General features: G+C 56.7%; 2 protein-coding genes across 3 annotated transcripts in view; both read right to left on the bottom strand.

The window, feature by feature from the left end:
• The window catches only part of CHADL (chondroadherin like), a 12038-nt gene extending 3254 nt beyond the window's left edge, over positions 1-8784 (bottom strand). The window contains 6 exon segments of the mRNA XM_027772730.1: positions 11-731; positions 1532-1722; positions 3001-3196; positions 8206-8292; positions 8505-8645; positions 8767-8784. Of these exon segments, the coding sequence (XP_027628531.1) occupies positions 11-731; positions 1532-1722; positions 3001-3196; positions 8206-8292; positions 8505-8645; positions 8767-8784 (1354 nt within the window).
• A 140-nt stretch (positions 8785-8924) lies between these two features.
• Positions 8925-12206, bottom strand: part of RANGAP1 (Ran GTPase activating protein 1) — a 36273-nt gene continuing 32991 nt past the window's right edge. For both annotated transcript variants that reach the window (XM_006150737.3, XM_006150736.3), the window contains exons 14-16: positions 12032-12120; positions 11679-11800; positions 8925-9836 (exon numbers count right to left, since the gene is read on the bottom strand). In XM_006150737.3, the coding sequence (XP_006150799.1) occupies positions 9680-9836; positions 11679-11800; positions 12032-12120 (368 nt within the window). In that variant the 3' untranslated portion in view covers positions 8925-9679. The remainder of the gene's footprint in view (positions 9837-11678; positions 11801-12031; positions 12121-12206) is intronic.

Here is a 12206-nt window from a genome sequence, read left to right as displayed (position 1 = left end):
CGCGGCGGGCGCGGCTGCCCGGGGCCCTGCGGCGGGAGCAGAGTGTCGAGCTGGTTCCCGCGGAGGTCGAGGGTGTGCAGGCGCGGGCAGTGGGCGAAGGCCCTGGGACCCAGAGCCTGCAGGGCCCCATGGTCCAGCGACAGCTCCCGCAAGCCAGGCAGCACCAGCCCGTCCTCCTCGCCCGTGTATGTGAGTGGGTTGTGGCCCAGCTCCAGGCGGGCCAGGCCTCGGGCCTGGGACAAGGCCGGTCCCGGCAGGGCCTGGAGCTCGTTGTGGTGCAAGCTGAGCCTGCGCAGGGCAGGCAGGCCGACCAGGGCCTCGGGGGCCAGCACGCTGAGCGCATTGTGCGACAGCTGGAGCCAGCGTGTGCGCTGCAGTCCCTGAAAGGCCATGGCGGGCAGGTAGACCAGGGCGTTGTGGGCCAAGTTCAGCGTGGCCAGCGCGCCCAGCGCCCCGAACGTGCCCGGCCGCAGCTCCTCCAGCCTGTTCCCCTCCAGCTCCAGCCGCCGCAGCGAGCCCAGCCCGTCCAGCGCCTCCTGGGGCAGCGAACTCAGGTGGTTGGAGGCGAGGTTGAGCGAGAGCAGGCGGCCCAGGCCGCGGAAGGCGCCCTCAGCCACCAGCTCCACCTGGCAGTGCCGCAGGTCCAGGTGGGTGAGATAAGGCAGGTCCTGGAAGGCAGCTGGAGGGATCACCTTCAGCACATTGCCCTGGAGGTCCAGCCGCTGGGTCAGCTGGGGACAGAGGGGAAGACCGAGGCTGAGCGCACACGGCGCCTTTGCACCCTGGCTCCCTCACCTGAAACACCCTTCTCTTCCTACTAGCCTTCATCTCACCTTGTCCTGTTCGCGGATACCTCCTCCAGGAAGCCTTCCTCCCCAGCCCAACGGAGTCCTCCACTGTGGCACTTTCACAACACAGTGCTACTGCCTGCTCACTCCTCCCCCCACCTCCCCGCCCAGCTCAGCGTGGTAGGGCCTAGACTGAGTTTTATCTCTGCCTCAGAGTCTAACGAATTCAATTGGTCCATGACTTTTGTTGTTATTATTATTATTATTATTATTATTATTTTAATTTGCCAGAGAGCATATGTGCTTGAGGAGACAGACGGGTGTTAGCACAAAAGCATTCCCCATGGGGCATGGTCAAGTTGCAATACCTTCTGCCCCATCTCTCCCTCCTTTTCAGGATTTGGGGCAACAGGCACCCAGCACATTTGAGATGCGGACAGATCTAGGACTTGAACTGCATGGTCAGCCATGTGAGATCAGCTGGCATAACCACCAGGCCACAGGCTGGCGCAGTGGGTCTGCAGAGCCCTACAGACTACACAGAGCTGCGCAGCCACAGGTCCCTTAGTCCCATCACACAGTAAGGGTTTTAAATAGGTTATCTCCGTTCCTGGTAATTATTCCCATTTCATAGGTGGGAAGAAGTAACTTGCCACGGCTCCAACCAGCCAGTGCCAGACCCACTAGTGCCCAGCCCCCTCCTGCCCCAGTTCCACCCGTGCCCACGCTCCCGCCCTCCTCACCTCAGGGATAGCACTGGGCACCTCAGTGAGGTTCTGGTGTCGGCAGGCAACGTGCCGCCGGGAGTTGTCACAGAGGCAGGTCTGTGGGCAGCGCTGGGCAGCCGCGTGCCACGCTGGGCCTAGCAGCAGCAGCAGCAGAAGCACCAAGGAGACCCGGGTGGAGTCCTGGCGCCTGGGAGCAGGAGGGAGGGCTGGTTGTCCACAGGGGCAGGGGCCTCACCCTGTCTCTCTCTGAACCTGCCAGCTGTGCCCCCCAGAACCCGAGAGCCCTTCCCCTCTCTAAGCCTCGCCACCCCGCCCCATGCAGTGGGGGTTCTATTATTCATCCTGTTTTGCTCTGGAGGAAACTGAGGCTCTGAGTCCCTTCGCTGGTTCCTGAGGCTCAGTGGCGACTTGCTGAGCGTGAGACTGGCTCTGGGGTTCAGCGCATGCACAGACACCCAGGCTGTGGTAAGGCCCCAGTCCAGGGGGAGGTGGAGAAACGCCTGTCACAGGCAGGAAGCATAATGGCTCCTACCTGGAGATGACAGCTTGGCAGCAGCACGGAAGGACCCAGGCCCAGCCCAAGTTGTGAGCAAGGCTGGGAGCCCAGGGGTTGTGGGGCCTGAGCCCCTTCAGTGAGTCCATGAGGCGGGTCAGAGCCACACTGCCATGTCCTCCCACCGTGCGTCCGTTTACCCACCCTCCGTCTGCCTATCCTCTCATCCACTCGTCATCCCGCCCTGTCAGGGTCCCTTCATCATTACCACCTCGCCACCTGCCGGGCCACCCATTACTTCCGAGGGCAGCTGCTGCCTCCATGGCTCTCCTGGCCTTCTCTATGCTCCTTTATTATCTGGCAACCAAAGGGAACTTCCCAAACCACAGATGGGACCCTGGCCCCCAGCTGAAAACCCTCCAGCGTCTACCACTGCCATTGGTGGGAAGTCCTGACTCCTGGTTCCTCAACCAGAGTCTGCTCGGCTGCTTCAGCGTCGCCCTCGGTGCCCCCGTCACGACACACCCGGGACAGCTCTGTGGTCCCCACACACTGTGCAGACTCTGGCCTCCCTCCTCGCTGCTGCCACCTAACTCACCCAGCTTCTGCTCTCAGCCTGTCACCCATGGCCCTGGGGCAGCCTTCATGATCCCGGGGCTGTGCCTGCACATTCTCTGCTCACTGCTTGTCACCATCGGTGACTCTCCTGGCCCTAGGGACCAGCCCTGCCTTGGAGCTGGCAGCCTTCTCCAGAGCCTGTGTGATGGCTGTGGCTTGTGGCAGGCTGGGGAGGGGACCCATAGGACAGATCCCTGAGGAGACAGCATCCAGGGCTCAGAGAGAGCAGCCACGTTCCTGAGACCCTTGGAAAGTCTCAGGCCCAGGAAGGACCCAGAACCCCTGCCCACCAGGCCCCTGGTGGGGCAAGGGCCTGTCTGCAACCACTCCAATGCTCTAAGCTCCTCTGGCAGCTCAGGACCCAGAGACTCACCTCTCCATGCTGCCTCGGGCTGCCAGTCCGGTCTGGAGGTGCAGCACAGGGGAAGGCCAGCGATGGACCCTGCCTGGATGCCGGCAGGAACCCCCCTTCGGGCCCGCCTGCCTGGCAGCCTGGACAGGGCTGAATGGGAGGCATTGTGGCAGCCCAGCGAGCGGGGGCTTCCCGGGGCTGAGGCGAAGGGGGGCGGCTAGGGAGTGGGGACAGTGGCTGGAATTACAGGGCCTCCTGCCCGTGCTGGCCTTAGGAATGCTGCCCAGGTCTGAGTCCTGGGGCTGGCGTGACAGGGAGGGGCTGCCTGTGGGTCAGCGGCTGTGGCCTCCTCCCTGCGCTGTGGGCCCCTGGGCAGGGCTGCTCCTTGTCTCGCCAAGCTTGTTCTCAGTCTGAAAAACATGATGTCTGTAACAGGTTATAGGGTTGCAGTGAGGGTTAGGAAGGCCCCTGGCACATAGTAGGTGCTCAGGACAGTTAACTCTTTCCTGTTCGTACATATACATGTACATACGTTGATACTGTACATAGAGTATTCCTGCAAGTTTTTTTTTCTCTCAAGGTCAGATTTTTGGGAGTTGTCCATCTGTCTGAGTCATTCCTTTTGGGTGTTCTATAGGATTGCATTGTTGCTTATTCATTTATCTTGGGCATTTCAGTTGCCTCCCGTTTTTTGCTGGACAATGATGAATATCCAAGCACCTATCTTCCCAGGACATGGACATCGGTGAAATCATAACCCAGCCATGGTAAACGGGTATGTATTCTAAAACTTCTCAGGTTCGCGTTTCTGATGAAGTTGCATTATTATTGCTTGGCTAGCTTTTTCTTTAAATGGAAAAAGTGTCACACCATGCAGACTGCTGCTCCTGCTTTGTTTCCCTCGGCAAATCCCACATCCATGGAATTACAATTTGCACTTTTTTTATTTCGTCTTTTAAAAGGTTTTCTGCTAAACAGCGTGTGCACTTGCCAAAGACAGACCGAGAGAGAGAGAGAGAGGGAAAGTGAGAAAGCACGCACACACGCGAACACAGTGTGTTTCTCAAGCCACCGGACCTGGGCCCCAGGCTCAAATCCCAGCCAGCCATACGGGATTTAGCACCTTAACCACTGGTCCCCCAAGACCAGTATTATTAATTTTTAAAATTAGTTTCTCCCAGGAGTCAGACAGAAAGAGAAGAACACACAGATCGTGGGTGTGCATATGTCTAGAGCACTCAGGGAGACCTCTGGACACCAGTCCACTAAGGGCCCAGGTTGATAAGCCTCACGGTGCACTGCTTTATGCTGGACCAGCTGGCCCCCAGACACATGTTTCCACAGGGTCTTACTGCAACCCTGCCTCAGCCTCCCAGGCAGCTAGGGCCACAGGTGCATGCCACCACACCTGGCCTGTGTAAGTTGGACCAGAAACTGCCCTCGGGGCTCCCGCGTGGCCCCAGCCATCACAGAGTTCTCCCTCTTGGGAGGGGCCAGTGATATCTTAGGATCAATGGAAACCTGTTCTTTTTTTGTTTAAGAATTATTTTAAATCTTGGGGCCAGCAGGTAGCATGGGGGTTAGGATGCTGGAATTCCCACATGGCCGAACACGGTTCAAGTCCTGGACCTGGTGGCTTGCTCTCTCACTTTCCTCCCCTCTCTCTTTCTCTGGCAAAACTTGTGAAAAAATAATAAAAAACAAATAATTATTTTTAAAAAATCACTGGAATTAAAAAAAAAGATTAAAAAATAATTATTTTAAATCTTATCTTAATTTGACCAGGGAGGGACAGACCAAGAGAGAGCGAGAGAGGGAACGTGAGAAAGCAAGCCATCAGGTCCAGGACTCAAACCATGGTCGGCCACGTGGGAGTCCAGTGCCCTTAACCACCACTCCTGAGGTCTTAAAGATGTTCATCTACACTAGTTCTTTAATTTTGCTTTTACATTTAGTTTTTATTGTAGCAAAATACACATAAAATTTGTATTTTAACTATATTTACGTGTATGGTTAAACATTAGGTACTTTCACAATACCACAGACATCACTCCTGTCCAATTCCAGAACTTTCTTTAGCCCAAATGGAAACTCTGTACCCATTACCCGGCCACTCCCTCCTGCACCTCCCCCCCACCCAGTAGCTTGACTCTGCCGCCTCCATGAACCTGCCCGCCCTATAACACGGACCTCACCCGAGTGGGACCACAAGCATGCGGCCGTGTTTTTTTAAAGAATTACTTTAACTGTATTTATTTTCTTACTTTGAAGTTGACCAGAGAGGGACACAGAGAGAGAAAGTGAAGTAAGTCACCAGGTCCAGGACTTGAACCGTGGTCGGCCATGTGGGAGTCCAGCACCCTTAACTGCCACGCAACCTGCCGACCCTGGCCTTTTTTTAAAAAAAAAAGTTATTTTATCTTTTTTTTGGAGAGGTTTTCACTATAGGGCGCGTGTGCTCACCAGACAGACAGAGGGAGACATAGAGACAGAAAGCGAGAAATCACCCCCCGGGGGGATGGTCACGCTACAAACCCTTCTTCTCCATTCTCCTCTCAGGATCTTGGGCACGCACGCACACGCACCCGGTGTGAGTTTTAAGCCACCGGGTCCAGGACGTGAACCGCGGTCGACTACGTGGGAGTCCAGTGACATAGCCATGCATTGCCATAGCCAGTACACTAACTGCTGGTCCCTCAAGATAAAATAACTATGGGAACCAGTAGTTAGCGTAGTGGCTATGTCGCTTGACTCCCACGTAGTCGACCGCGGTTCACGTCCTGGACCCGGTGGCTTAAAACTCACACCGGGTGCGTGTGCGTGCGTGCCCAAGATCCCGAGAGGAGAATGGAGGAGAAGGGATTGCGGCGTGGCCATCCCCCCTGGGGGTGATTTCTTGCTGTCTCTTTGTCTCTCTCTCTGTCTTTCTGGCAAGCGCACGCACCTATAGCAAAAACCTCAGCAAAAGAAAGTTATCTTCATTTATTTTTTTAAAAAAATTTTTAAAGAATTATTTTATTTAACTTTATTTATTTGTTTTAATTTGATCAGAGAGGGACAGAGAGAGAGAAAAAGAAAGTGAGAAAGCAAGTCGCCAGGTCAGGGACTCAAACTGCAGTCAGCCATGTGGGAGTCTAATGCCCTTAATCACCACACTACCTGCCAACCCCAAGCCGTCAGGTTCAGGACTCAAACCACGGTTGGCTATGTGGGAGTCCAATGCCCTTAACCATGCCACCTGCCAGCCCCGTATTTGGTCTTTTGTATCTATTGTAGTTTAACCTAAGGTTTTCAAAATTCATCTATGTTCTAGGATATTAAAAGAATTTAATTCCTTTTTGTGGCTGAGTTTTATCTTGAAAGGACTTCTGTATCTATTGAGAAAATCATGATTTTCTGTTAATGTGGTATATTACATTGACTTTTTAAAATTAATTTTATCATCATTATCCTTTTAATTTATATAGGGCTCATGCACTCACCAGAGACAGAAAGCAAGCTGCCTTGTCCAGGACTTGAACCACAGTCAGCCATGTGGGAGTCCAGCACCTTAATTATCATGCCACCTATTGGCCCTAACATTGTTCTATTATTTTTTTTTTTGAGAGGTTTTTGCTATAGGGAGCGTGTGCTCGCCAGAGACAGAAAGCGAGAAATCACCCCCCCGGGGGATGGCCACGCCGCAATTCCTTCTCCATTTTCCTCTTGGGATCTTGGGCACGCATACACATGCGCCCAGCATGAGTTTAGGCCACCAGGTCCAGGACTCCAACCACAGTCAACTACATGGGAGTTCAGGGATAGAGCCATTATGCTATGTTAGGTTGAACTATCTTGCATCCCAAGGATGAACTGTGTTTGTGTTGGATTCTTGTGTTATATGTCATCTTTTATTCTTTTAAAAGAATTATTTTATTAATTCACGAGAGAGAGAGAGAAAGGGAAAGTGAGAAAACAAGCCACCAGGTCTGGGACTCTTAATTGCAAATGACCATGTGGGAGCTCAGCACTTCAACCATGCCACCTGCTGGCCCCATCATACCTTTTAAAGCACTGGCATTGTCATGTGCATACTCTTTAAAAACATTTTTAAAAAATTATTTAACTTTATTTGGGCATGCACACACATGTCTGGTCTGCTTTTCAATTGCTGGGGCTGGGAATTCAAACCACAGTCAGCCACGTGAGATCGGCCATGCTACAAGGCCAACTCTCACTTGAACCACTGGTACACAGAAACGTTCCTCACTCAGCATCACCATGGATCCGCCTGCATGTGAAGGCTGCAGTTTATGCATTTGTGCTGTTGCACTATGCTTCATCATGTGGCTGTACATTTTGTGCATTTTCCCAGTGTCAGTCTTGTAAGTTGCTTCTACAAAGTTTTTGCTATCATGGACAGTACTGCTAGAAGCATCCTTGACCACGCTCCCTTGGGGTTTCTAGTCTAAGCTTAGCAATAGAATCGCTGGCCCCGCCACTGTGGTATAGGTAGCACCACTGTTTAAGAAGGCTGGAAGCCACATGGGAGACAGCTGTCCAGCGCCTGGGCCAATCTGAACATGCCGGGCAGGTTGTGCATGCCTGTAATCCTAGCTTCCTGGGAGGTTGGTGCAGGAGAATCCTGACACAGAGACCTTGTCAAATGTCCCCATCTCTCTCCCCCATGCCCCATTTCATAAAATAATGGAACTGCTTTCATAGCCTCTCAAGTCTGTGGGTTCAAGATCCTTTGGTGGAGTCAGTCTTGTGACGAGCAGGCTTTTCATCTGTAGGGGTCCCGGGCTGTCCAGGCTCGGGCCTCTGAGATCCTTCTGACCCAGAATTGTGGTCTTCAGGGACCTGAATCTGTGTGGCCTGAGGTTGGCTGTGGTTCTGCGGGAGCACTCAGCCCTAGCAAGCTGTAAGCATTTGAGTCTGGGGGAAACTGCAAAGGCCATGTGCCCCATCAGGCCCTTCCTTCCACCTGGGCTGGTCAGGAGCTCCATGGGACTCATGGGACCAAGAGGATTCTCCTCAAGGGTCCAAGAACCAGGCCTACCAGCCTGTCGTGGGCAGGAGACCTTCGGTTCTCAGCCTGGGCTGAAGCTTATACATATACTCCCTAGGAAGGGAAAAGGCCAGCCTGTGGGGCCTGATGGGGCACACCCAGGCCAGAGACCGAGGGCAGGCCCCTCTCCGGCCCAGTGTCTCCATCTGTCATAGGTACCGAGTGGTTTTCCTCACCTCACTGCCTGCTGTCCCCAACTGTTGGTCTGCCTGGCCTAGGAGCTCCCCAAAGCCAGTGCCTGCGGCCTGGGGCTCAGACAGGGCCTGGAAGGGTGGTTGGAGTTGGTCAGACCTACACCGGCCTCCCACCAAAGCACATCGAACGGAGAGGGCAAGGCTTAAGCATCTCCTGTGGCCAAGACAGATGTCACCTAAGTGGCCTGTAAGGAAATTCTGCCCCTGGAAACGGAGGACACAGGATCCCCAAGTGTGCATGCTGTGTGGGGCGGGAAGCCAGTAGTCTGAGGTCCTCACACCACGTGAGGCAACGTAGTGAAGAACCCTGAGGAGGGGTCCTTGACACCACAGGCCTTGGCACCAGACGCCTTCTCCTGCCAGCAGGCCTGTATCTGGCCCAGCTGAGTCTGGAAGGGGCAACGCAGGAGCCGAGGAGCTGGCTGGAAGTGGGGGAGCGGGTGAGAGCAGGCAGGTCAGCTGGGCCCCTGCTGAAATCTCTTCCTCCAGCCCACCCCCAAGAGTTACTGCCCTTCCTGGGCACCACCCACCCAGCCAGCCCACCCAGAGCAGAGGAGACATCCCCCGTGGGGGAGGGGCCTCCCAGGTGATTGGCACGGGCCCTCCTGCGGGACTGCTTGCCCCTCAGCCCAAGGCGTGGCTGTGTGCGGTGCCGAGCTGGGACTCCACGGTCCTGCTTGAGGCGGACGCAGTCTCCCCCCTGCCACGGCCACACATGACTTTATTGGTGAAGCCCCCGGGCACAGCCCAGACACACACAAGACACAAAGGAGAAAGCATGGGCGGCCACAGGGCCTCTCCTGCCCAGCCCAGTCCCCAGGGCCACTGCCCAGCTCAGGCATCAGGAGGCCCTATATCACACCCCTGACTCGGCTGGGACAGGTTCCTCCCCAGCAGCCAGGGGAGGGCCCCCAGGTCCTTGAGCCAGTGCAGTCCCTGCACCTCCAGCATTGGACAAACTGGCATCTGCCCACTGGCTCCTCTTCCCACCCACTGCTGCCAGCCCCTGGTGCCACCCAGCAGTCTCTGCTCTTCACGCTACAGGCCCAGGGTTTGGGCACAGTGAGCAGAGGCAGCTCCGCGCACAGCCACAGCAGGGCAGGGAGAGCCCCGTAGCACAGAGGGAGGGGACACACACGCACAGCAACTCCCCAGGCTTCTGTGCAGCCCGGGTAGGTGGGGGTAGGAAGGCAAGGCGGGTGGGGACAGCCACCAGGGCCTGGAACCTGAGGCACAGATCAGCAGCGTGCCCTCAGGTGGCGGGAGTTTAATGACAGAGCAGCTCACAGCCGCCTGCCCTGGGCTGACCCCCAACTGCGGCCCAGGGCCAGTCCAGCAGGGACACACTGAAAACCCAGATCCCGACAGGAAGCACACACACTAGGACAGACGTGACACAGACGCACATCCTCCCTGCTCTGGCCAGCGTCTGTCCAACGGAAGGCATGGCTGCCACTCAGTTCATCCGAGTCCCTCCCCAAGTGGCTGGTCTAGGCCGAGGGACAGGATAAGCCGGCTTCGCGTCTAGACCTTGTACAGCGTCTGCAGCAGACTGTGGCGGGGGGGGGCGGGGGGGGGCCGGGCGGCCGGAGGACTCCAGGGCGCCGTTGGGCCTAAGGAGAGGGAAGGGTCAGCACGTTGGTTTTGGTTGGGCACCTGGAGGTCCCGAGCACCCAGGCTGCAGCAGGCGTTTCTGCTGTCATTGTCACATAGACTCTAAGGGAGACATTGCCGCCTTCTGGGCCTGGGGGCAGGGTGAGCTGTGCATGAGGCTCGGAGGCTGAACAACCATCCAAAGCCCCGTGCCTGAGCCGGCCCGAGAACAGGCCACCCAGTCGGAAACCCTGGGCCTCTGCTTTCCACAGGCCCCTCCAGCAGGCATGGGCCAGGGAGCCCTCAGTGACCACGTAAGGCAGAATTCCTTGGGTCACCCACTAGTTTCATTGCAAAGGAAGAAACTGAGGCAAGATCTGGGCTTGGGTAGGTGCGGTCAGGACCAGCACCAGGGACATGCCTGACCTGCAATGTGCGGACACCAACCTGCATCCAGACCAGGCTGGGGGTGAGGGAGGGGACCTGGGGCAGACTGAGGCCTACTGGTAGAGGGCAATCAGCTGGGAAAAGGCAGTCTGCACCGAGCGCCAGGCCAGAGTCTCCTCTCAGGCCCACACCTAGGCCAAAGGCAAGGCAGTGGGTGATGCAGAGAGAACAATTCCGACCCAAGGCTGGGAAGGAAGCAGGTGGCTGGGCTTGGTCAGGGGTGACAGGCAGGGACTGGAATCTCCAGACACCATGGGCAAAGCTTGCAGGCCAAGGCAACATCACCTACTACAGGAATAGGCCAGGGAGAGTGCCCATGCTGGGGTTGGGTGGAGGGTGAGGCTGCAGCCAGCCCTGAATTCCACCACCGGCTGTGGCCTCAACCTGGACCCTTGCAGGAGCCAGCATCAGATCTGCTTTTCACTGCGGCTAGTCCAGGAGCAGCACAGGGGTGGTCCAGTGGGGGTGTGGAGGCCGAGAGTGGCGAGGGGGTGAGGACTAAGGGGCAGTGTGTGCAAAAGGAACTGCTGGAGGCTGGCGTGGACAGGGTGGCCCAGGGCAATAGCAGGTGTGTCTCACACTCCTCCCTGCATGGCGCTTCGCAGCAGCTGGCCGGCCAGGGTCCGGGCTGGCCTGCCTATGCTGTGTCCTATGATGCATGGGACAGACTCGCTCCTCGGGCTGCCCTGCTCTCCACAAGGTGCTGGATTTGGTGGAATTGTGGCTGTTGGTGGGTCAAAGCCTGGGAGATAATCTTGCCCAACCTCTGTGGGGAAATGGGGAAACTATGGCCTGGCAGAGGCCAAAGTGGGGCAGGAGCAAGCCAGCACCTCAGAGGCAAGACATGAGCCTCTGGGCCCCTGCCTGGCAGGGCCCCGGCTCTTCACTACCTGATAGCAGCCAAGTCCACCAATGCCTGGGACCCGGGGGTGAGGCCAGGGCTTACTTACACCTCAGGACTTCTGTGGCAAAGTGTGTCCCTGGGGGAGAGTGGCCGTAGAACCTGGTCTAACCAGGCCCCTCAGCAGGGCTGCTGTGGGAGTGGCACAGAGACTGCCCCCAGAGCCACTATTGCCTGCGGGACCGTGGCTAGCAGACCCGGGACTGGACCCAAGTCTGGCCTCTGGCTAGCATGGCTGTGGAAGAGTCCTTAGCCCACCCGAGTGCTAGTTTCCTCATCTGGAAGGGGGGTTCTCCCCACGTCCTCTCTCACAGGGACAGACACAGTCCCTGAGTCCCACCATCCTCATCTGGACAAAGAGGAGGCCTCACAGGTGGAGAGACCCAAACTCGGACACTGGGCGCCTGGAAGCCAGGCTAGGACGCCTGGGAGCAGGTACCTCTGACCAGCCCCAGGAAACCTTAGCCACCGGGGCAAGAAGGCAGGCAGCACAAGGATGCAGGGTCACACTCACTTGGTCACGAAGGCCAGCAGCAGGGGTGCGAGGGCCTTGGGGAAGTAGTCCTGCTGCACCATGTGGTTCAGAGCCATCAGGGGGCCGTAGAGGTTGGCGATGGCCTTGATCTTGTCTTCACTCTGCAAGGGGACACAGCAAAGGAGGAGTGAGCTTCGAGGTCACTTGGGGGCCCTTGGTCTCCACCTCTCAGGTCTGCTGACAGCACCCTACACTGAGGTCCAGCTGGGACCCTATCATAATGACCTCAGGGGCACAGACGGTGCGGCCAGGGATGGGTTGGTGGGTGAGCAGAGCAGCCCTTGGTCACACCCTTCCTGCCCTGCCTAGGGCCTGCTGTCCCCCGGCCTCACCTTGAGTAGACCCATGTGGACCAGGAGCCTGGTGAGGAAGGCATTGGAGTTGAAGGTCGATGAGCTGAAGGCCTTCTTCATCAGGGCATCTGTAAGGGCCAAAGCAGCAGGGGGTCAGGGGGCGGGTCACAGATAGGCTCGCGGCCAGCCAGAGCCCCCGGGTCGCCTTGCTGTG

This window comes from Tupaia chinensis, unplaced genomic scaffold (assembly GCF_000334495.1).
Source record: "Tupaia chinensis unplaced genomic scaffold, TupChi_1.0 Scaffold000294_5, whole genome shotgun sequence".
Classification (NCBI taxonomy): domain Eukaryota; kingdom Metazoa; phylum Chordata; class Mammalia; order Scandentia; family Tupaiidae; genus Tupaia; species Tupaia belangeri.
Note: the sequence above shows the minus strand (reverse complement) of the source record. Positions and strands in the feature narration are given on the sequence as shown.